Raw genomic sequence first — 25272 nt, forward strand, 5'->3', positions numbered from 1 at the left:
GACTCTTCAGACCTTTCCAATAAGTAGTGCAGATTAAGTAAAGTGACCTCTCGAAGGGATCCTTATACACTCTGGAGAGCAGACGTCAGTGATCCCGAAAGGAAACGCACACGGAAAATGCTTCTACTAACACCCCCCCCACCCCCCACCCCCACCCCCACCCCACCCATTCATAAATATGCACAAAAAAATGAATACAAAAGTAATTTTAAAGTTTCCTTCCGTACGCCCCACGTGCACCCACGTGCCCACTCCAGTCCGCCTCACCGACACTTTACCTTCAAATATAACCATTAAAATACCTGACCGTTATTTTTACTGATCATTTTCCACGTTAATGCGCGAATCCGTTTAACATCTCACGTGTGACACGTGAGATCGATTCTAAGTCATATTAACCACGTGTCTTGTTCTCTCAGTTCTTGAGACTAAAAGTACATTTTAAATACAATCTAAAGATCATTTTTGATAAATAGTCCGGATTCAGCATGTACACATGACCAGATGTCGGGTACGCTCGGTGTTGACGTTGTCACAGAGGTGTAACACGGCTATTTTTAGTTCCTGCTTGTGTCTGTGGCTTTCGAGCTTCATTTATCCTTCACAATTCCTCAATCCTCCGACGTTCTAGACTCTTCAGCGCTAGAGTCGGCTGGACCGCACGTCATGGCTTATTACCTACTATTTTTAAACCGTAAAATGTTTTATATTCATGTCTCGGGTTGATTTGTGTCGGTTTACAGCGTCGTCGGGACACGCGTAACTCTCGTCCTCCGGGTCAAATAAACAAAGACAACGGTTTATTAGGCTACAACGTACAAGGAAGGTGTTAGAGATAAGGAATCTCAGATTATGTCCTTCAGTCCTCCGTCAGCCTTACAGCCTTTTATTTCTTGTAACTCTTAGTTCTGTGCTATGTGTGGTTGACCGCAGAGCGCTTCAGGCCTGGAGAGTCTAAATGAACACACACCGACGCACACGCTGTTCACAGAGACGTCCGGTTTTTTCGTGCAGAACAGGAGTATTTATACACATAGATAAGCGAGTGCGTGGGCGGGTTTCTACTTGTGCAGGTGCTAGACAGATTCAGACAAAGCGCACAGCACATAGAAATAGGTATAGAAAGCAGCTCATAATATAAGAGAATACATGATATAAGAGAATCTCCTTCATTAGGCATCATTTTTCTTAGCGTAACAAGGTTTATTAATCCAAAGTCATCGACATAGTCCATAATGAGTGTCAAATCACATTAGAGGGAGCAACATTGAACAAGGATTGGCTCAGTTTTGCGTACAAAATTATTTACGTAAATCCTTTTTACGTAAGGATTTACGTAAGGCACTTTATTTCCTGTTAGATTTCATTCAAGGTCTGATTACTTTCCCAGAAGATCTGAATTACGTACACCGAGCGAGCTGCCGAAGGAGCAGCTCATAGAGTGTAGATATATTATAAATGCGTCATCTATAAAATCCCACCTGCATTTCCTCTCTCAGCTATGAGCAGTGCTCAAAGTGAGGATCTTAAACGTTCATCACCGTTTAAGTGTTTTTTAAAAAACTCTTGAATTCTTCTCCAAGCGTCGACCTGTGCGTCTGCTTGAGCTTTTGGTTCTCCTCCGAAAGCGACCACACTGCCCAGGGCGGCGTGGAGCCCAGACGGGTAATGGGGCATGTAGGGGACTTCAATAAAGTGCCCTGCTTTCGGATAACTCACCATGTCGTAGTTGGCTTTTCCATGTGCTTTGAGTCTGCTGCATGCTTGCTCCGCGTAAAAGGCGCTGTTCCAGTTCATGTCATCTTCTGACACTATGAACACGAATCTGCAGCTGGCACGCTCGATAGGGATGACCGTGCCACGGTTCTCCTCCGCTGTCACATCTGGCAGGGTGTTCAGGACGTTGGCGATGCCCGACGGTGTTCTGGTTATGTTCTGGTGGTTGGGAATAAGAGGTGGGATCACCATGTCTTTATAATCGAGCGGGAGCAGGGTGTTGGCGTTGCAGGCGTTGATGCAGACGGTGGCTGATACGTTGGGAAGGAAGGAGGACATCGACAGAGCCAGATCTCCACTTTTTGAGATTGACAATATTCCTATTCCGGATTTTTTCACCTGCGATAAAAAAATAAAAATAAAAATTGCATAAAACATTTGGTCTACTCAGTGGGATATTATACTGGAAATCACAAATCCCACCCCATGTATACGAGTCAAAGAAGGTTCCTGAGCGACGTTTAAAGGGTTAAAATTCTGAAAATGAATGAATGTTTGGTAATTATGATCAGAACTGATGCTGGTAAAAAAATAAATAAATAAATAAATAAAAAGTCAGTGAAAGTGTAAAAAAAAAAATATTAATCTATAATATTTTAGACATGGACATTTTTGTCCTCTATGGACCTTTGTGTAACTTTTTATTAATTGACGCACAAGGGTTCAAACACTCCGTCGTTTTTAGCCATACAGATAAGTGTAAGACGTTAGAAACTATAAATGGTCTACTTTTATTTGTGTACACTCACAATAACAACAAAACCTTGTGCTTTTTTATAATAATAATAATAATAATAATAATAATAAAAAAAGAAACAGGGACCTTTTTCAGCTGTCTCCATAAAAGGCAAAGCTGAGGATGACAGAATGACAGCTAAAAGGTGAAAGAGCGCCTCCTAATGACGACATGAGATAAACCTTCCAGTACTGCAGCTCAGCCACTGCAGCGCATCGGCAAACGTTAACACGTCCTCCTATTAAAGGGCACCGTTACTCATCCCCTGACCGAACACTAGTCTAATCGGCCTCCCGGATTCGTTTCGCTTTCTTTCAAGTCGTAAATACGAACGGCGCTGGCAGCGTAAATAAAATCGCAGTCTGAAGTCGATCAGTCGAAGTTCACGTGAGCTGACGCGAACGCTCCTGCACACGATTTACCAAGAAATTCATTCGTATCCTGCGTAACAAATGAGGCACAAGGTATACATGTATTTTTGACATTTTATTTTAAATGACTGGAATGTCTTAACTCTACCAACCTTAGGCTGCGTCTGTAGAAACGTCACACCTTCTTCAAAGTACTCCAGATCGAGTCTATCCACCGTTTTGGGCATGTCCTGGTAGCCGTAGAAAGCCAGCGCAAACACCACGAATCCTTTGTTCGCCAGAAGAGCCGCTCGGGGCTCACACACAGTGCCTCCTAACGTATACAGATCGATAATTCCAGGGAACGGCCCTTCACCTGTAGGACACATTATCAGATACATCAGCACATTTCGTTCGAATAAGCAAAGTCGTCTGTCGTGGTCCTGTAACGTTTGAAAAGTTTGGTTCGGTTCGAAAAAAAAAGTATAAACATCGTGCTATTTTGCTCGATGTCGATCGACTCCACGTTTCATGGACGGTCCACAACATTAAATTAAATTAAATTAAATACATGGGGATATCCTGAAGGAGCCACGCGAGGACGGTAGTTTGCGTGTTTCAATTCATCAGATATAAAGTATTATATGTGCGTTATAAAAAAAAAACCCACAAAATATAGCAGTTTGCTGCAGCGATTGTTTTCACATCTTTTCCTGGCATACGACTGCACCACATCAATTAGTTAACAATTACAAAAGGGCACTTTTTTTATCTGTTTATATTAACATCGAACGTCCACGAAACAAGCTACTTCCTGTTCTCCCTTACACTATAGCAGCTACAAAGCATCGTTCCCTCACCGGCCTCTTTCTGAACTCCTCAGTCCTGAAGATGTCCGAAAACGTCATTACAGCTTTACCCCTGACTGTTACAAAGCGCTGGCATTGGAGACTCCTTCCGCAAACGCCGCTGCTGTTATAGAAACATAACCGACGCCTTCCGACCGGTCTGAACCGGGACATTCCACAGCGATGTGGTGGAAATAAATATAGCTAGCGTGGGGGGTTTTTTTCTCCCCCCGAAACCGTTTTAATAAGAGTTTACAGGTTTCACCTCGACTGCTTTGAGCTCTGAAAAGGGCGTTGTAGGTGTGAGAAAATACTGTACATTTGCACGGATTCTGCCGCAAGCGTGCATGGGAGCGCCCTTATTTGAGTGTTATGCACGTTGCTGTTGCAAGAATATACACCGTCATGTAAATAATAGCCATATAAAACATAAAATACCAATAATTGTGATTTTTTTTCTTTCTCTTTTAAACGAATTCAGTCGTTTTCTTTCATCTGCAAACTTACTGTCATTATCCATCTTTATTGTGAGGGTTCTGAAGGCTCGGCCCCACCCCCTCTTCCTCCCCTGCCACGCCCACTCCCCCTCCCTTCTTCACCCATTGAAGCTGCATTTTTTTCCAAAAACATTGAGAGGTAGACCTGAGCTGAAAGAGGGAGGTTTCATGACATTTCAAAAGCATTGCAAGACAAATCTTTTTCCGCCTCAAGGCCTAACGTTTCTCCCTAATTCCACTAGAGGGCGTAAGGCGCACATATCATACAACATGGCGGCAGGACTCCTACTGTACATGTAAACACCAGCACACTGAACTGGCCAGACCATCAAATCCACTTCAAAAAATACAGCTGTGCTGAACAAAACACGTTTAACAAGCTAACGAGGGCTTCCTAATATCAGCACATGGCAATTAGTGATAAATAAACCCGCTGGACTCTCGGTTTAAGTCTTATTTCTAAGCGATCAACTATATGCTGTGTGTAAGGAGGTCAGCTAAAGACGCGTGACTCGCTTTCTGACACTGTAAATGATCCCACGATGGCACGCTAAAGAATAAAAACGGTTTACACCCAGCTCTCATCCTGGCATGAGGGTTTAATCTCAGCTGGATTGCTGTAGATTTGTACAGAACTGCTGCTGTAATCATCAACACCGTCCTGTTGCTCATCCCAGGACTCTTATTCACTGCTCATACCGAACATCCTGTAAACACACTGAGTACTGTTTTGTCGTTACTCTTCTACACCTGTACACTGTAATGATTTACTATATGGGTGACAGTCAGATGAGAACGGCTGACTCGAGTCTCAAAGGTCCTTCCTCGTGCGGGTTCAGGGAGCGTTTCTTCACCGCTGTCGGATCTGGTTTAGTCATTAGGGATCTAAATCTGTAGCTGATATACATCTATTGTCATCACAGAGGCTCACAGACGTGCAGGTTAACACCAAATATCTTTATTAGTGACAACAGTGTATTACATTTTTGTTTTCTTTATTGAAACAGAAACACTGACGGATCCATTCGCTACAAGTCATTCCTTTCACATGGTGTTCATTGTGCTCATCAGGTGTTTATCAGTCCATACAGGATTTCGCAGAGTCGGTTTTTATTTATTTATTTGTTTGTTTGTTTTTTGCTCGATTCTGCTGCGGCTTTTCTCCCCCCCTAACTTTTGTTCTTTTCTCGCGGAAGACTCCATGAATTGGCGAAATCGCAATTCCAGGAAATTGTCTTTCGCGGCGATGTTTGTTGGTGTACTCGTGTTCGATTTCTGCGATCGCAAAAACAATCCTGATTCTTCATTCCGATTGGCCAGAAGGTGTCGATTCATTTTCTATCAAATTCTATCTAGAAAAACATGTTATTGTTTCCATAATCTTTGACCAAAAAAAAAAGAGAGGAATAAAACACTTCACGACATGCCGTTACAGGCAAATAATCAACGTCAGGGTGGTATCAGTTACTTCGCTTCATCACACCTCACCGTCTCTGATTATTTTCCTATAATCGCATAACATGGAGAGGTTTATTCCTTGTATATCGATCATATACTGAGAACTTTTTGTTACAGATTTAAAACGACATTCCGGTAAATGTTTTCACAGGTGTTTTTTAAAAAACTCTTGGACTCTCCTCCACGCGTCGACTTGTGCGTATGCGTGAGCTTTTGGTTCGCCTCCAAAAGTGACCACTTGACTCACGGCGGCGTGGAGCCCAGACGGGTGATGGGGCATGTAGGGGACTTCCATAAAGTGCCCTGCTTTCGGATAACTCACCATGTCGTAGTTGGCTTTTCCGTGTGCTTTGAGTCTGCCGCATGCTTGCTCCGCGAAAAAGGTGCTGTTCCAGTTCCGGTCATCTCCTGACACTATGAACAGGAATCTGCAGCTGGCACGCTCGATAGGGATGACCGCGGCACGGTCCTTCTCCATTGGGTCATTAAGGATATCTCTGATATCCAAGATGCCAGATTTTGTTACTCTTATTCTCTTGGTGCTGCCGACGAAACTGGGGATCACCATGTCTTTATAATGGAGCGGGAACAGGACGTTGGCGGTGCAGGTGTTGATGCACACGGTGGCTGATACGTTGGGAAGGAAGGAGGACATCGACAGAGCCAGATCTCCACTTTTTGAGATGGACACTATTCCTATTCCGGATCTTTTCACCTGCAGAAAACGAAAATCTCACAGTAACAAGCTGCATTTGGAACGATCAGCTAGCCAGTCCGGGTTTCTGGCGAATATGTTCACCAACCTTTGGCTGCGTCTGTAGAAACGTCACACCTTCTTCAAAGTACTCCAGATCGAGTCTATCCACCGTTTTGGGCATGTCCTGGTAGCCGTAGAAAGCCAGCGCAAACACCACGAATCCTTTGTTCGCCAGAAGAGCCGCTCGGGGCTCACACACAGTGCCTCCTAACGTATACAGATCGATAATTCCAGGGAACGGCCCTTCACCTGGAGGACACATTATCAGATATTACTTGTGATAATGTAATAAACAAAAGCATTTCTCAGGAAAATATAATATAATATAATATAATATATATCACAGGTCCTTTAATATATTTCTGTTTAGGTAAAGGATATCTGTTTAAATTTTTTTTTATTTTTATAATAATATCTTTTCTACGCACCTTTCCCAAGGGTGCCAATAATTATTAGTACATAGTTTAGTTGCCTGACTAAGCGTCATCGTCTCCATGAATGACCCACTTTTCATATGCGAGTAGTGAGTAGTCTTTTTTTTTTTTTTTTTTTTTAATATAATGCCATGAAATAACGTCTAATATATTTTTGATTAACTGCTGTTCTAAAATCTGTCCATTGGGTGTGTGCTATCACACAAAGAACAGCTACACACACACACACACACACACACACACACACACACACGGAGGTCGGAGGTTTCAGCCACCGGATAAAGCAACAGGGCTTATTTAGAAGTCAGCCACAACAGCTCAATTAATGTAGCCTCTATGCTAGCTAGCTAGCGAGTTAGCGTAACAGTGCAATATCGTAGTATTTAAAATAAAATCCTTACCTCTGTTAGCTTGTGTCCACAGTCACGTTAGGAAAAACTCCCCCGTGTGTGGCAGGTAGCGTGGAAGGTCGCTTTAGCCGCTGGCTGAAGCCTAAACTACGTTAGAGTTTGCCTGATGTGGCAGAGTTGAGGGTTATGAACAATATGGCCGCCACCTGCCAATCAATTCAAAAGCGGGTGGAGCTTTATTCCTTCTGACGGATGAAACTCGTGAGTATTTACGTTGACTTGAACAAAACTTGACAGGTCCGGAAGAGGAACGCCAAGTTGTGGGTGTGGCCATCAATTGGGGGGGGTTAAGTTCAGAAAACCGTTTCTTGGGAACCGTAAATCCAACGGAGCTGAAGCTTGGGATTCTCCATCATTGTGCTAATCTGTAGTCGTCTTGTGTAGGACAAACTGGTCGCTTTGCATGACCGAAACAGCTTTCAGCAGCCATTTGTCAGTCCGTATAGGATTTCGGGGAGTTTATCGTTTGATCGTTTGAGATTGTTGCGGGTAAAATGCTCGATTTTGCTGCAGCTTTGTTCAAGATTTGCGATGCAAAGAGTTTGTTGTGCGCTTTTTGCGGAAAACTACTTGAATTGGCGAAATCGCAATCGCACGCTCTATAAAATTATATATATATTTTTTAATTCATTATAAAACTGGGTAAGAAATCTGTAGTACTGAGCGTGTACAGGAACATATGAGAATTTAATCCCCACCCCCAATCTGTTTTTGCCTCAACACCTAAAAGAACCTATAATTCTTCCCCATCGGCTTCGCGACATCAACAAAATACAAAATGATCATTGGCTCGTCACTGAACGTCTCGTATTTCATCTGTAACCAAAACTGCCTTCTTTCACCTCCGTAATATCGCTCGCCTCTGTTCTTCCCTTAGCTTTTGTGCTGCTGAAACCCTGGTCCACCCAGCCCGGTCACTGCCTCACACTAAACAATCTGCCCACACAACCCCGGTTCTGTACCACTTGCACTGGCTTCTCATATCAGTTTAAACTTCTCATTTTAACATGTAAGGCACTGCACGGTCTTGCTCCTTTCTATCGTTCTGGACTTCTCCATCCCTTCCTCCATCGCCAGTGTGGAATTATCACGAATTCCCGAGAAACAATGAAAAATTCGCCATTTTCCGTGTATTTTTACAGGCCTATTAAAACGTTCATGGTAAAATGAATATTTGCTGTGCTTATTTAAATGATTCTCAATTAAAACATTACGTAATTACTTACATTACTGTAAATAATATAACCAAGGTAACCTCTGTGGTATTACTTTAGCTGGAAAAAAAAAAGTTAACAGTGAAGGTCAACAGAAAGCGAACATATCAAGGTTGAACGACCGTTGGAGCAATCCTAGTGTTTATGGGGATATACGTGTGTGTGTGCGTGTGTGTGTGTGTGTGTGTGTGTGTGTGTGTGTGTACTGTGTAAAGTGCCCTTGGATCTGAGAAAGGTGCTATATAGAATAAACTTAATAATAATAATAATAATAATAATAATAACAATAACAACAACAACAACAACAATCACACTCACAGTTTCTTTATTATTAGTATTAGTAGTAGTAGTAATTGTATTATTATTATTGCTATTATTAGTAGTAGTAATTGTATTATTATTATTATTATTAGTAGTAGTAGTATTAGTAATTGTATTATTATTATTATTATTAGTAGTAGTAGTTATTGTATTATTATTATTATTATTATTATTAGTAGCAGTAGTTATTGTATTATTATTATTAGTAGTAGTAGTAATTGTATTATTATTATTAGTAGTAGTAGTAATTGTATTATTATTATTAGTAGTAGTAGTAGTAATTGTATTATTATTATTAGTAGTAGTAGTAATTGTATTATTATTATTATTAGTAGTAATTGTATTATTGTTATTAGTAGTAGTAATTGTATTAATATTATTATTATTAGTAGTAGTAGTAATTGTATTATTATCATTAGTAGTAGTAGTAGTAGTAGTAATTGTATTATTATTATTATTAGTAGTAGTAGTAGTAGTAATTGTATTATTATTATTAGTAGTAGTAGTAGTAGTAATTGTATTATTATTATTATTAGTAGTAGTAGTAGTAGTAATTGTATTATTATTATTATTAGTAGTAGTAGTAGTAATTGTATTATTATTATTAGTAGTAGTAGTAGTAGTTATTGTATTATTATTATTATTATTAGTAGTAGTAGTAGTAATTGTATTATTATTAGTAGTAGTAGTAGGTGTATTATTGTTATTATTATTAGTAGTAATTGTATTATTGTTATTAGTAGTAGTAGTAGTAGTAATTGTATTATTATTATTATTAGTAGTAAGTGTATTATTGTTATTATTAGTAGTAGTAATTGTATTATTATTAGTAGTAGTAGTAGTAAGTGTATTATTGTTATTATTAGTAGTAGTAATTGTATTATTATTATTAGTAGTAATTGTATTATTATTGTTATTAGTAGTAGTAGTAGTAGTAGTAATTGTATTATTATTATTATCATTAGTAGTAGTAGTAGTAGTAATTGCCTTAGGAATGACTCTATTACTTGTACAATGAGACCCCATACTGAACTTTTGAGGCATCAGAACCATCAGGGAATAATAAACAGGAGCAGATCAGGTGCTGGAGATGGGAAAGTGAACTGACCCGGTGGTATGAAGAGAGTTCCGCGTAACCTGCCGTGTCTTACAGGGACTCTCTGCACTCCGTCAGCCATGAAGCGCCTCTCGGTGGTCTCTTCAGTGAGGATCTGTCCGTCTTTGTGAACCTCGATGTGGAAGACAGCAGGGCTGGACGCGTCTCTCTTCAGTAGCTTCTTATGAGGACTTTCTGGCAGCATGGACCAGAACAAGCCCATGGGCTCCACACCCGTATAAGACCCACCAGTGGACGGTTGACGGCTCAGGTCCACTTCTCCTTGCTGGTCTGCACGGTATGTAGCTGCGGCCTTGAAAACAACCCCTTTGTCGTCCGTGTGTTTGGCCCGAAGCTCCACGTTCTGTCCAGGAGGCAAACCGCTCACCTGAACCTGGACCGCTTCATCGAAGAAGCAGCTGCTGCTCGGAAGGATGCGAAGCTGAACTCCAGAAAGAGAGCACAGCTGTCGTGCATTGATACTAAGAACTTCTCTTATTCTCAGGTATAGCGCCATGTTCAGGGTTTGTATGCGGGTTGCCAGGTCCCACCATATATACACTGACCCCATTTTAACCGGGTCACCTTTGGCACAGCTAGGGCGGAGTTAACTCTGTTCAGCGTGTTTAAACAGTCCCTGATGAATCTCTAGAATCATGATCATTTCCATGAAGAGGGAGGATTTTCTGAAGAGGCTTAAAATAGAATAGAGTTTTATCAGAGTATGCTATATTACAACTTTTTTTTTTGCCCCTCATAAATGAAGTCACATTGGATCGTGGCTACACATTAGAACTGTTTATGTGTTTACAAAATTCTATGATTTTTAAAATCAAGAATGCAAATAAAATGAAGCAGTGGTAGCAAGGAAATGATTACCGATGGAATAACTCACTTTTATTACTGTAAATATCGTCTACAAGCGAGTTTATAAGAGAAATAACAAAGTCATGTGCTGGTGGACAAACAGTGGTGATCAGTGATTGGTTGTTGGGAGCAATGGGGATCAATGATTGGTTGTTGGGAACAGTGGGGATCAGTGATTGGTTGTTGGGAACAGTGCTGATCAGTGATTGGTTGTTGGGGACGATGATCAGCGATTGGTTGTTGTGAACAATGATGATCAGTGATTGGTTGTTGGAACAGTGGTGATCAGTGATTGGTTGTTGGGAGCAATGGGGATCAGTGATTGGTTGTTGGGAACAGTGGGGATCAGTGATTGGTTGTTGGGAACAGTGGGGATCAGTGATTGGTTGTTGGGAACACTGATCAGTGATTGGTTATTGGAACAATGATGATAAGTGATTGATTGTTTGGAACAGTGGTGACCAGTGATTGGTTGTTGGGATCAGTGGTGATCAGTGATTGGTTGTTGGGAACAGTGCTGATCAGTGATTGGTTGTTGGGGACGTTGATCAGCGATTGGTTGTTGTGAACAATGATGATCAGTGATTGGTTGTTGGGAACAGTGCTGATCAGTGATTGGTTGTTGGGGACGATTATCAGCGATTGGTTGTTGGGAACAATGATGATCAGTGATTGGTTGTTGGGAACAGTGGTGATCAGTGATTGGTTATTGGGGACGATGATCAGCGATTGGTTGTTGTGAACAATGATGATCAGTGATTGGTTGTTGGGAACAGTGGTGATCAGTGATTGGTTGTTGTGAACAATGGTGATCAGTGTTAGGTCATTAGGAAGTGCAAGCCAACTCACCCAGGCTTTCCAGTTTCTATTTATTTTTGAGAAAAAAAGAGAGGCTGGGGAAGGAATAAGTTTTATAGCTTCTATAACGTAAGTGCAAACCTGTTTCACAGATGATCTACAGCATTAAATGTAAAGACAAACAGTTAAAAACATGACAGCATTACCTAATAAATGATCATCTCTTGCAAATTCCTGTGGTATAAGAGGAATAAAACACTGTCACTGGGCAGTAATCAACTTCGGGCTAGTCCCAGTAGCTTCGCTTCATCACACCACCATATTGTTGATGATTTTCCTATCTCAGCACCACACACGGTGTTTTATTCCTTACATATTTTATAACTGTTTCACCTTAGGTCAAAAAGTGTGCAGAAGATCTTTATTTATTTATTAATGAAAATGCATTTGATGAGTTTAAATGCATTTGAACTTTTTTAAAAGTTTATTACTCTCAGCCCAGACCAATACCACATTTAGCGAGACCAATGTCCAAGACTGATATACGTCCAAGTACGTTTAGATTTACATCATTTAGCAGGCAGTCTAATCCAGAGTGAGTTACGGAAGTGCTCAACTCTCACCAAGGCCTCTCTTCTTCTTTTCCTCCGCCTGAAGACGCCGGTGTTTCGCTCACCTTTAAATACGGTCTGGAAATGCCAAACCTTGTATTATATTTTCCTCTGCGTCCGTCGCAAATTGCGGCGTTTTTACTTCCTTTTCCGCCTAAACTTTTCCGGTGACGTGTAATTCGAGTTGTTTCACGACATGTATAGTGTAAACACAGATATCGGATATGGGTCGCTTTTAAAAGAATGATGAATGTAAGCGGGTCGTCGGATCTAGTCAATAAATCGGAATTGGGCAAAAAGACCTGTGGCGTAAATGCAGCATAACTAACAGTTATTCCCATGTTCATAAAGCGCCGCTATCTACGGTGGATCTACAAATTAAAAAAAAAAAATCTATAAAATGACTGACGGGAAGCACATCCAAACACAAACAAGCGTTCCGGACCGGAAGTCTGTTTTCCAAAAGGGTTTTCTAGGCCACTTTTCGGGCTTTAATGTTGTACATTCATCATGTTTTACGTGTCTTCCAGGTTATTCGTACAAGTAAGGAATATTAAAAACAACAACAACAACAACAACAACAACAAAAACAATGACAGTTGCAGCTTTAAGTTTGCATGGCAAGCTGTTAATATCTTGACCTGGCAACTCGCACTGATCAGCTGATCGAAACCAAACAGCGTAGAGCGCTCGACTCTACGTACGTGGTCGTGCCGTGACTCCACCCACTGTTTCCATGGAGACCTGAGAGGGGGCGGGGTGAGAGCGAGCGAGCGAGCGAAAGAGCGAGGCAGTAGGTAGGACAGAGCCATAGTGCGTTGCTCGGCTTTAGCACACGCGCAGCGGGAAAGCTAGCTGATTGTTCCGGACTGCGGCGATCTATCGGATGATAAAATAAATTAATTAATACATAAAAAACAGGATTAAAAGCTTTTTCCTCCCCTTCTCTCCTTTTTCTACAACTCAACTTCGGCTAATTTAACAAGCTCCATGTCCCGGAAGTGAACTCAGATAGGACGGCTTTCACTGACTGGTAAGACTTACACGGTGTTTAATAGTCTTGCGCGTGAGATAGCTAGTCGCTAAGGCTAACCGTTCTTATCGTTAGCCAGCGAGCTTAGCTTAGCGTAGTGTATTTGTAGAACAACAACAAAAACAACCTAACACGCTGTAGAAGTGTTGTTTTAGTCTGACTTCCTGGCAGAAAACTGTTTAAGGTTGTGTTTGTCGTCTTCGGGTTTGACTGTCAAATTAAAACCATGTCGATATTTTTGTTGTTGTTGTTTATTTGAGTCGCGAGCGCTTGTGTACCAGCTAGCTGGCCGTCAATAATAACAACATGAACATTAAGATTAACACACAGCTATCAGATGAAACAAAGCCGACCTGTAGGGTTTATCTTTAGAGTCTGAACGCTAATATTAATCAGAATTCAGGGTTGTAAATAAACTCGGAGAGATACAGACACTGTTTACACGCTCCCCGGCGTCCGGTGTTCACCCGTTTGTGTGAAAACCGCGTTAAAAGCGTAAATAGAAAACACCCACAGGTAGATGTGGTCAGTTTATTCGGATAGATTTGAGTAATTAGGTGATCCGTGAATTAAAACGTGAGAAACTGTGACGATTTACAACTCTCAGAAGTAAACAGTGTACTCTCTGTGTGTGTTCTGAGTGTACTGTGTGTAGTGTAGTGTGTGTGTGTGTGTGTGTGTGTGTGTGTGTAGTGTAGTGTGTGTGTGTGTGTGTACTGTGTGTGTGTGTGTGTGTGTGTGTGTAGTGTGTGTACTGTGTGTAGTGTGTGTACGTGTACTGTGTGTAGTGTGTGTGTGTGTAGAGTTGTGTGTGTAGTGTCTGTACGTGTACTGTGTGTAGTGTAGTCTGTGTGTGTGTGTAGAGTTGTGTGTGTGTAGTGTGTGTGTGTGTGTAGTGTGTGTACTGTGTGTAGTGTGTGTACGTGTACTGTGTGTAGAGTTGTGTGTGTGTGTGTGTAGTGTAGTGTGTGTAGTGTAGTCTGTGTGTGTGTGTAGAGTTGTGTGTGTGTGTGTGTAGTGTAGTGTGTGTAGTGTCTGTACATGTACTGTGTGTAGTGTAGTCTGTGTGTGTGTGTAGAGTTGTGTGTGTGTGTGTGTGTAGTGTAGTGTGTGTAGTGTCTGTACGTGTACTGTGTGTAGTGTAGTCTGTGTGTGTGTGTAGAGTTGTGTGTGTGTAGAGTTGTGTGTGTGTAGAGTTGTGTGTGTGTAGTGTACTGTGTGTAGTGTACTGTGTGTAGTGTAGTCTGTGTGTGTGTAGAGTTGTGTGTGTGTAGAGTTGTGTGTGTGTAGTGTACTGTGTGTGTGTAGAGTTGTGTGTGTGTGTGTGTAGAGTTGTGTGTGTGTGTGTGTAGAGTTGTGTGTGTGTAGAGTTGTGTGTGTGTAGAGTTGTGTGTGTGTGTAGTGTACTGTGTGTAGTGTACTGTGTGTAGTGTACTGTGTGTAGTGTTAGTGTGTGTACTGTGTGTAGTGTACTGTGTGTAGTGTACTGTGTGTGTGTGTACTGTATGTACTGTGTGTAGTGTGTGTGTGTGTAGAGTTGTGTGTGTGTAGTGTACTGTGTGTAGTGTACTGTGTGTAGTGTTAGTGTGTGTACTGTGTGTAGTGTACTGTGTGTAGTGTACTGTGTGTGTGTGTACTGTATGTACTGTGTGTAGTGTGTGTATACTGTGTGTAGTGTGTGTGTGTACTGTGTGCAGTATAGTGTGTAGTGCACTGTGTGTGTGCACTGTGTGTACTCTGTGTAGTGTACTGTGTAGTGTAGTGTGTGTGTGTGTGTAGTGTACTGTGTAGTGTACTGTGTGTAGTGTACTGTGTGCAGTGTGTGTACTGTGTGCAGTGTGTGTGCTGAGTGTAGTGTGTGTGTGTGTGTGTACTGTATGTACTGTGTGTAGTGTGTGTATACTGTGTGTAGTGTAGTGTGTGTGTGTGTGTGTGTGTGTGTGTGTGTACTGTGTGCAGTGTAGTGTAGTGTGTGTGTGTGTGTGCACTGTGTGTACTCTGTGTAGTGTACTGTGTAGTGTAGTGTACTGTGTGTAGTGTACTCTGTGTAGTGTAGTGTGTGTACCGTGTGCAGTGTGTGTACTGAGTGTAGTGTGTGTGTGTGTGTGTGTGTGTACTGTATGTACTGTGTGTAGTGTGTGTATACTGTGTGTAGTGTAGTGTGTGTGTGTGTGTGTGTGTGTGTGTACTCTGTGTAGTGTACTGTGTAGTGTACTGTGTAGTGTACTGTGTGTAGTGTGTAGTGTACTGTGTGTGTACTGTAGTGTGTGTGTGTAGTGTGTGTGTGTGTACTGTGTAGTGTAGTGTACTGTACTGTGTGTTGTGTGTGTGTGTACTGTGTGTTGTGTAGTGTACTGTGTGTAGTGTACTGTGTGTAGTGTACTGTGTGTGTGTGTGTTGTGTAGTGTACTGTGTGTAGTGTGTGTTGTGTAGTGTACTGTGTGTAGTGTGTGTTGTGTAGTGTACTGTGTGTAGTGTTGTGTGTGTGTGTGTTGTGTAGTGTACTGTGTGTAGTGTGTACTGTGTAGTGTAGTGTACTGTACTGTGTGTTGTGTGTGTACTGTGTGTTGTGTAGTGTTGTGTGTGTGTGTGTGTGTGTGTGTGTGTTGTGTAGTGTACTGTGTGTAGTGTACTGTGTGTAGTGTACTGTGTGTAGTGTTGTGTGTAGTGTTGTGTGTGTGTGTGTTGTGTAGTGTACTGTGTGTGTGTGTGTTGTGTAGTGTACTGTGTGTAGTGTGTGTTGTGTAGTGTACTGTGTGTAGTGTGTGTTGTGTAGTGTACTGTGTGTAGTGTTGTGTGTGTGTGTGTGTTGTGTAGTGTACTGTGTGTAGTGTGTACTGTGTAGTGTAGTGTACTGTACTGTGTGTTGTGTGTGTACTGTGTGTTGTGTAGTGGTGTGTGTGTGTGTGTGTGTGTGTGTGTGTGTGTGTTGTGTAGTGTAGTGTGTACTGTGTGTAGTGTGTACTGTGTAAGGTTAGGAATATCTGTCAGGTCCCTATGAGGCATGTAGCATATTATTCATTTATTATTACCTGCAATGATAATCATGTAATTAACGTAGATGGAAAGTCTTTACAAGGATAGCCAGACGTGTGTGTGTGCGCGCGCTTAATATCTCAAAGGTTGTGTCAGGTTTGAGCATCAGGCAGGACATGAGGAAAGGTTTGTTTGTTTGTTTGTTTGTTTATGAGATGATGTCGTTTTGCTTCCTGAGTTGATGGTTCGAGTCAGATTTATGTAGCATGTGCTTAATTACTTGCATCACTAAAATTATGTTAGTAAGACATCTAGAAAGTGTGTGTGTGTGTTTGTGCAGTGTTGGTGTTTGTAGTGCTGCTCTTTGTTTTAGAACTGTGTGTGTGTGTGTGAGAAAAGCAACACCAGTGACACGACTAGGACGTGATCAACACTTAACACTATGTGAAGCTCTTTTATCTTGTACAGAGTCCTGTCCGCTGGAGATTAGATTAAAGTCACGTGACGTCGCTGGAAGGTTATCTATAATATCGACATCGCAGCGAGTAAGCTGTAAGATTTAGTACCGAACGCTAAAATAATTTATTTATATTACTTTCGTACGATTAAAAAAAAGTACACTACCCGTCAAAGGTTTAGACACACTCATTCTTTATTTTTATTTTATTTCCCACATATTAGAATAATAATCAAGTCATCAAATCTCCGGAGTAGCACAACTGGAACTATGGGAATTGTGCTGTGATAAAAAATCCAAAATAAATCGGAATAATTGAATATTTTATCATCTTGAAAGTCGACGCCCTTTTCGTCTAGAATTTCCAGAAATGTATTCTCGGCGTTTTCTGGAGCGATTTCTTGAGGAATTTCCCCGAGATGATTTTTAAACAGTATTAAAGGAGTTCACACCGACGCCGGACTCTTATCTCCTGCTTTTCCCGATATTTCTCTCGAGTCGTCCGTTTAAATAAGATGTTAGTTTTCTAATGAAAGAAACGAACACGTCGGGACGATTATGTTTTCGTCTACGACGCCGATTTCACACGTTTAATCACACAGCTTCAGATCAGAAGCTTTTTAACATCGTGAGAAACATTTCAGTCGAGTGTCCACAAACTTTTGACCCATAATGTGTGTGTGTGTGTGTATATATATATATATATATATATATATATATATATATATATATATATACACCATGAAACGTGCTCCCGTCGAGGAAATGCATAAACGACACCATGAGGAATCCAGCGCGGTGCAAAACGCTGGGCACAAATTCCCAGAATGCAATGCAGCACAGCTAAACGTGTTAAAACGTAGACGAGACGATGTCCACGCTTTGGAAAGCTGGTCCGTTCGAGCAGAGAGTGCAGCCGAGGAAGAGAAAGGACTAAAGCGCCGCTGCATCGCATCACACGCTTTAGGTAGAGATGAAGCGAGGGCTTAGGGTGTCTTTTAATTTCTATCTATCTATTTATTTATTTATTTATTTATTTATTTTAAACAATTTTTATCAATTAATCAATTTATGAAGCCGCCGTAAACGTAATCGTTACATATTATCCCGTAATTGTACACCGTTATCGTATTTTGTGCAGGAGATCAGCTTGTTTTATTGTAAATAATAACAGAGTCCAGCTTCTGAGGAACGAGCAAACGATCAATTTCGGCAAATTAACCGTCGACTACAGACGCCGCGTCGGTCGATTCCACCGCGGGTTCTTACCGACGCGCTCACACCGCGGAAAGTCGAAGAACGTCGCGCTCGTGATTCCGACTTGGTAGCGGCGCTCAACTCGTAAACACGATCTTTCTGACGTGACTCGGACGCGCCGAACGTCCCGTTCGCCGCTCTAACGCGTTCTCCTTATCGTAACGCGATCAGATGAAGCCGGCGTGCGGCGAAAGTCAACCGTGAAAGACGGTTTCTTCGTTACGGCGTAGACGGGCGCTCTTCACGCCGGATCGATCCCCGTTTGGTCTTTTCTGTCTCTTTGCTCGTTCGTGTTTATTCGCCCGAGCCGGACGAGGGACTCGGCGTTCGGCGTTGTTGCGGGCGTAACCGACGCGTTCTGTTCTGGCTTGGTTTTTATTCCGTTATTTCTCTGTGTTTATTTTTCTCCGTGAAACGCGGTGAGTCATCACCGAGCTCTGTCACTCAGATGGAGTTGTGTAAGACGGGGACAGGATTAAAGTTGTCGGTTTTCTCCGAGCTGTAAGTGTCATCATGTGAGTGTCTTCTGTGACCGAAAAGCCATCCATGTAGGATCTTTTTTTGGGGGGGGGGGGGTTGGGGTGGAAAAATCTCTCCATGCTTTGTTTTCTCAACCGTTTATTTTCATGAGAGTCAATTCTATCGCTTGCAGTCTGTTCCATTCCTGCTGCCTAACGTGTGTGTGTGTGTGTGTGTGTGTGAGAACGTGACAGCACGCCTTCCCGACTTTGCCAGCGAAATCTGCGTCACGCTTGTCGTGTTTTCCACGGTACCCCGCGGCGAGGCGGAGAGCGCAGCGTGAGCACCAGACTGGTATCTTCGCGGGCGGCGTTCCCTCATCCTGCCACCTGCGCCTGTACCGACCGGCTTAGTGCAGAAATCATATTTCCACGTCCTCACAGGTGTACGAAGGTGGAACAGCGCGCTTATGTAAAGCGGCGCGTGCGCCGTGCCGATTAAACGCCGACAAAAGCCTCCGCAGAAGAGTGGAACGAATCCGACACGAGATGTTCAACAAGCACATACGAGCGCGCGTACTTTTGCCCGTACGGCGCGTCAGACACCCTGACGAGTGCTCGCAGACCCTGTTTACATTTATATCCCGCACCAGAAACAAAACGCACACGGGACGTGTCGGTAACGCTTGAATCTGATCGAATGCTTCAGGACATGTTCACGTTGCGCAGCCGAAACCCCTCCCACCGCCGAGCCGTTTATAAATCCGTTTAAGTTTAATATAAGTTGGTGCAGCACTTATTATTATCTTCGAGCTCAGCTATCAGATTTCAGTCCGTCTAACCAGATCCGCCGTCGTCTACACGCACAGACACACTGGGTTCTAACCTCATCAGATATGCATGGAACGGAAAGTATTCATAATCGCCCAGGAAGTGTTATGTAAAAAATCTGGTATTGCTTCATGATGTAAATTCCTGCATCGGAGTAGGTCTTGCACCGACGAAACAAAAAAAAAAAACACGCAGCAGGGCCGAGGCTTCACATCGCAAGCTGATATTTTGCAGCGTGTTTATCTTTACAAACCGTGAAAAAGACCAGGGCAGGGCAAACATGTTTGTACCCCGCAACGTACCGCGTACGCGGCGTGGCTTGTTTTTCCGAGAGCGTAGCTAATCGAGTGCACTTTGTTGTGCTCGTCAGAGCCAGAAAGGAAGAGGAGAAGACGGAACGATGAAGGAGGAAGTAAGCCGTTCGGGTTTGACGTGCAGGTTTTATTGCAGAAGTCCTGTGTAGAGGAGCGAGACGTGACGGGAATATCGCCGATAACACGGTGGCTCAGTGGTTAGCACGTCCTCCTCACACCTCCAGGGTCGGGGGTTCGATTCCCACCGTGGCCCTGTGTGTGTGTGCGGAGTTTGCATGTTGTCCCCGTGCTGCGGGGGTTTCCTCCGGGTACTCCGGTTTCCTCCCCCAGTCCAAACACATGCATGGTAGGCTGATCGGCGTGTCCAAAGTGTCCGTAGTGTATGAATGGGTGTGTGAGTGTGTATGACTGTGATGGATCGGCACCCTGTCCAGGGTGTACCCCGCCTTGTACCCCATGCTCCCTGGGATAGACTCCAGGTTCCCCCGTGACCCTGAAAAGGATAAAGCGATATAGAAGATGGATGCATGTCGGAAAATACCTGATATTGTGACATCACAGTTTTGATATTATAATAGACATGGCCCGATATCGCTATTCGTAAATAAATTGTTTGTGAGCATATAGAGAATTCACGACATATGGTGTGTGTGTGTGTGTGTGTATATATGTATATATTACAAAGTAAATGTATTGTCCATGAGTTTAAAAAAAATATATATATATATATTATAGAAAAAACCTTTCCAATATCTCAAATCGGTTCATGTTCAGTTCTAAAATAATTACAGAAAGAAAGCACACATCCAAAACCCCTCCAGCCTTCTTAAAAATAATGAAATAAATATAAGGTGCTCATTGGCGAGTCATTTGACGGTGATTTAAGTCTTATATGTTCCTAAAATAAATATAGGTTCATTTAAAGGACTGTTTATAACGCACGAAAGGGTTTAAAACTAAGCAGGAAAAGATTGTTGTTTTTAACCGAAGCACTTTGTTTAAAAATGTAAGAAAGGGGCGTTTTCTTCTTCTTCTGTGTTTACTCCGTGATTTTATTTCCGTTCTGGGTCGGCCACGTCGGGGGTCTCCTCCGTCCTCGTCTGAGACGATTACAGACCGTCTGTTTTTCACTAACTCGGCACTCGACGGACAGTTTATCTGTGCAGATGTGGCCTGGCGTGCGAATTAAAGAGGTCTGACTGCCGCCGCTTGAAGTATTTCGTGTCGCCGTGCGCGTATCGTCGCCCCGCCCCGCCCCCTGATATTAAACCCTTGCCGAATGGCGTAGAACACTCGTACAGTTTGTGATTACGAGTTGTGTGTTCAGATTGCCGCTGGAAACTTTGTTCTCCTCAAACGGGAGTTTCTTCTCTACTTCGGCATCAATACGGTCCGAATAGGGCTTTGACACGCGCTTACACAGCTTTCACACACACACAAACGTGAGAGCCTAGTCTCTTTTCATACAGTAACAAAACATCTTTTCCACGCTTTTTTCATCTGTTACAGCATCGGATCAAGTTCATCCTTTTCTTTTTCCGCCCGATATCAATCCTGGGTATCGGATTTGGTGCCCTTTTCGGATTTGGTCTCCTCTTGCGATTGTACTTCTTTCTATTGATAAATGATTCATCCAGAGCTTGGAATACCAGCTGTAGCTTGAAATGTTAATGCGCGCAACACACACACACGCACACGGGCTCTTCCTGTCGACTAGTCCCGGATAAAACCTCTAGAACCTTCTGTTTTGTGTCTGGCTGCCTGCCAGATGAGCTTCACATTTAATCTCTGTGTGTGTGTGTGTGTGTGTGTGTGTGTGTGTGTGTGTGTGGGCTCAGGTTCAGCCGGAGCGGACTCTAGGCGTGCAGCAGGGCTGAAAGATGTGCGATGGGATGGCCACGCGTTCACACGCTCTGGTGATCGTGGCACTGCAGCTACTCCTCTTCCTCACCGCGCTCCCCGCAGGCCAGGCCTCAGGTAAGAGCGTCACCTCTTCTTCCTCCTCCTCCTCCTCCTCCTCCTTCATATCGCCAGGCTTTGCTCATCACTGCTGTGGGGTTCCTTTAAGCAGAACTCTAAACGTGTTTTCCGTCCATCAGGAGAAAGATGTTTTCCCGGGTACGAGGACACAGCGGAGTAGATGGAGACGCGTATACGCGCGTATATCTTCAAAAACCTTCGCGAGAACATTACGTTAAGACCACGCATATGAAGTGAAACGAAACGATGAACGCGTTGTCGAAAATAAAGGAGATCGGAAGGAATCCCGGCGACGCCGCGTCCGGCGGTGGCTGCGCTGTCTGGGTGGGAGGGGCGTACTCGGTCTCCTCCGTCCGTCAATCAGAGCGCCAGTCGTTGGCGTCCGTGAGCTCATGTATGAGGAAGAGGGCCGATAGCGCTCTCCTCTGAGCGCCACTCTGTGACGTGACGCAGATATGTTGTTGTTATTATATTACCGCTTGTAAGAGCGTTACCGTTCGGTCGGATCGGGCACTCGCACCTGGACGCCCTGAAGATTTTTGTGTCTTAAAGACGGCGTGAGATTCTGAACGAGTCCTCGTTTGCGTTTTGTCCTGTCTTCTCCGGGTTCCAGGAATTAAATCAGCGTTGTCTTGTTTTCTGTCGGAGATGTAGGTTGGGGGGATGGTTTCTTTCTTTCGCAGTGTTCAGAGAGAAGCGTGCGCGTGTGTGTGTGTGTGTGTGTGTGTGTGTGTGTGTGATTCCTTTACCTCCAGAACAATCGACCGTGATGTGTCCACCCCCCTCCTCCTCCTCTCCTCTCCACAGCTTTATACAGTCCTGTGAACAGAGACAGATGTCCTTGCAGCACGGCAGATGCTGTGCTTGTTCCAGGGGTGTGGCGTGATCCCTGAGTGAGCCAACGTGTGTGTGTGTGTGTGTGTGTGTAACACTTAAAAATCGATCTCCCTTTTTTAACGTGGCCGTGTTACAACAGCACTACTCGTCCGTGTCCAACACGCACAGACACACAGCGTCTCCGGCACGGTTTTGTTTTTACGTGAGTCACTAAGAACACTGCATTATGTGAAAGAGGGTTGGAACAGGAGGGGGAGGGGGAGGAGGAGGAGGAGAGGGGGGAAGTGAATGTTAAAGGAGTTGAGACACTTCACTTTTCTGCGCTAGAGGCGATTTGTGTGTGTGTGTGTGTGTGTGTGTGTGTGTGTGTGTGTGTGTGTGTGTGTGTGTGTGTGTGTGTGTGTTTAGAGATATGAACCTCTCGCGTCCCTAAACTTTGTCGTAAGTATAAATTCGCGATTTCGGGAGTCGAGAGAGCAAAATCGGACTGTCCGTCTGGGTGGGAGGGGTTATTCTATCTCTCGCCCTGTCAGTCAGAGAGACGCCGGCCAATCAGAGGTGTCAGCGAGCTCGTGTGTGTGTGGAAGAGGGTGGATAGCGATTTCCACCCTATCTAATAGAAAAATGAGCTTTTAAAAAAAAAACAAACCAATTTTTAATTAGTACCCAGCCTTCAAAGGTTCTATACTGTCTTCACCATTTCCTCACGTACCAGGCCTTTCGTCTTAAAGGTCAACCAAACCGCCTGACCATAAATCTGTGCGCTAACCGTAGTGGTGAACGAGACTTTGACCTCCGGCACTTCCTGTTCTCCGCGTGTGTGGTGGTTGCTCACAGTGGTTATGAAATACGTCTGGGAGTCCATATAAGGCTCGCCAGGGAGCTGAAAGAGGAACACACTGAAACCAAGTTCTGCTAAAGCGAGCGAGTTTAAAACGGAAGCCTTACCGAAAACTACCTGTGCGAGCGTCCAGATGTTTCTGAAAGACTTAGCTGTCAGTACGTGTTCTAGAGTGCTCCTGAAGTCTTGGCTGCGGTCAGGGACTTGTGTTCGAGTTCGTGCTGTGCTTTGTTTTTCTTCTTCGTCTTCTTTTTAAACTGTAGCTGAAAGCACGCCCTCGTGTGTTTTTATAAACGGGCCTTCCTGGACGTCATAGGTGCACGCGTTAGTGTTTCTCTTATCTGTAGAAAACAGCTGCGTTGTTTGTTTGGTTTTTGTTTTAAACGCCTTGATAAGTGTATTCGAGAGGCAGGAAGTGCAGTTCGCTGGAGCAGAAGTGTGTGTGGGTGAGTGGAAAGGATCTCCCTGTGGTTCGGATCGGTTAAAACGGCGACGTTACCCTCGTTCGAGTCCGTTCCGTTTGGTCGTCAAGGGTTCAAATCAAGGCGTTCCGCATAATCCCAGCCTTTTTAATTTGGTCCGTCGCCGTGCCTTCTCGGTCGACCAATCGGCACCGAGCGGGCGTTCACGCCTGTTACTCCGAATCAGAGCGGATTCGATACTTTTTGCCCGCTTTGCTCGTTTGGTTTTATTCACTTTCACGCATGAACGAAAACGAAGCGAGTAAAACGTTAGACGAGGGGTGCGTACGGCCGAGAGCGTCCTCGTGAAACCGTTAAAGGCGTATTCGATGAGGTTCGCGGAGGAAAAAAGATCTCAAACGCTTAAACCGCTGGAGTCGAATGAGATTTTTTTTTTCCGTTGCTCGTTGTGCCCGCCCCTATTTTGTACACAAAGCTCCGCCCACAAGACTTACAGTGGTTAAACTAGGCTTCACGAAAAATGAAAATAATCCAAATAGATCATTAGAGCGGTTTCGTGTGTCGTTCGTTTATCTCACTTATAAACAAACCCAGAACACACTGCGGGTGCGATTCACTTCCTGTTGAGCTGAAACACTTTCTGTCCCGCGAGAACGGAGCTTTCCGGAAACGCCGTCCCGAGCGGATCGATTTTGAAAGCGGCGTTTTTGAATTGTAGCGTGGCGTGAGAAAAAACGTATTTCTTTGTAGACGTGTGACGCCGTCACGTGACCCGTCCAGCTCGAAACAAACCAGACGGTGTACGATGTTGCACTGCAGTTGTTGTGCCTGATCGCCAGTTCGATAGCGTTCTTAAAGATTTATGACACTACGCACGATTTTTGGAAAATGTCTGAAAACGGCCGTGTAGACGGAAATGCAGTTGTTGTTGTTTTTGTTTTTTTTTTCCCCCAGATCCGTCCGGATTAACGTGGACGTAGCCTGAAATGAAGATTATGAAGGAGAAAAAGATACGGATTTCCAATAAACAAAGCAAAACGAATGCCGCAGATATCATGTCCTTGAACTAGTTGGCGTTTTTAGTGGGGGGTTTTGTTTTTTTTGTTTTGTTTTTTTCCGTCTCGGTGTGAAGCGAGCACATAAATACGCACCGTGCGAGTCTCCTGGGACCGGGGTTGCAAATTAAGAAAGCAGTAAGCAGCAGCGCTCCTGACACTGATTGCACTCCGCCAGTATGCGGTAAATGTTTAAAGAGGTTTCACTTCCCACCAGGAGGTGGATGTGTATAAAACAAGCCAGATGTGCTTCAGCTTTCTCACGCTTTCCAGTGGCTAGTCAAGAGTTGTCCCCCCCCCCCCCCGCCTTCTTTCAAACAGATCTTGTAAGAAAGAGCTTTATAAAGTGAGCCATAAGCAGAGCTCTTGTTTATCCTGTTTTCCAGAGTCACTGTCAGTGGCATGACTGAGACTTGTTTACAATGCACCTCGTACGGTTTTCTCTCTCTCGCCGTGCTATGAGCTGGACCGGGAGCACCAGAGTCTGAGCGGGAGAAGAGGACGCCGCGCGTCTCAGCCGAGCACTCGCAGCGACTCCCCCTGCTTTTTAACGACCTTCCACAAAAAAAGGGGATCAGCAGTTCACGGGCTATTACTCCCAACCGCTTCTCAGCAGCTTATTACCGTTTGTGCTGCGA

General features: G+C 43.7%; 2 protein-coding genes across 3 annotated transcripts in view; one reads left to right on the top strand and one right to left on the bottom strand.

Moving 5' to 3' along the window:
- Positions 1 to 220: 220 nt before the first annotated feature.
- acot20 (acyl-CoA thioesterase 20) lies at positions 221 to 10442 on the bottom strand. Of its 2 annotated transcripts, none has more exons than XM_053613734.1 (3): positions 9910 to 10442; positions 3036 to 3238; positions 221 to 2115 (listed from the first exon to the last, which is right to left on the bottom strand). In XM_053613734.1, the coding sequence occupies exons 1-3, from the start codon at positions 10412 to 10414 to the stop codon at positions 1513 to 1515; spliced, it is 1311 nt and encodes a 436-aa protein (XP_053469709.1). In that variant the 5' UTR covers positions 10415 to 10442; the 3' UTR covers positions 221 to 1512. The 2 variants fall into 2 exon arrangements, with proteins under 2 accessions (XP_053469709.1, XP_053469710.1); XM_053613735.1 differs by lacking the exons at positions 221 to 2115; positions 3036 to 3238 and adding exons at positions 5150 to 6380; positions 6469 to 6671.
- Positions 10443 to 12950: 2508 nt separating this feature from the next.
- susd6 (sushi domain containing 6) overlaps positions 12951 to 25272 on the top strand; it is a 33378-nt gene continuing 21056 nt past the window's right edge. The window contains exons 1-2 of the mRNA XM_053613744.1: positions 12951 to 13206; positions 21338 to 21476. Coding sequence (XP_053469719.1) covers positions 21380 to 21476 — 97 coding nt within the window. The 5' untranslated portion in view covers positions 12951 to 13206; positions 21338 to 21379. The remainder of the gene's footprint in view (positions 13207 to 21337; positions 21477 to 25272) is intronic.

The sequence above is a fragment of the Ictalurus furcatus genome, chromosome 25 (assembly GCF_023375685.1).
Source record: "Ictalurus furcatus strain D&B chromosome 25, Billie_1.0, whole genome shotgun sequence".
Taxonomy (NCBI): domain Eukaryota; kingdom Metazoa; phylum Chordata; class Actinopteri; order Siluriformes; family Ictaluridae; genus Ictalurus; species Ictalurus furcatus.

What these genes read in the sequence shown, in the direction of transcription:
- acot20 (XM_053613734.1), bottom strand. Translation starts at nt 10,414, where the DNA reads ATGGCGCTATACCTGAGAATAAGAGAAGTTCTTAGTATCAATGCACGA. An exon ending in AACTCTCTTCATACCACCGG is followed by an intron (nt 3,239 to 9,909) that starts GTCAGTTCACTT and finishes TGTGTCCTACAG; the next exon opens with GTGAAGGGCCGTTCCCTGGA. An exon ending in TTCTACAGACGCAGCCTAAG is followed by an intron (nt 2,116 to 3,035) that starts GTTGGTAGAGTT and finishes TTTTTATCGCAG; the next exon opens with GTGAAAAAATCCGGAATAGG.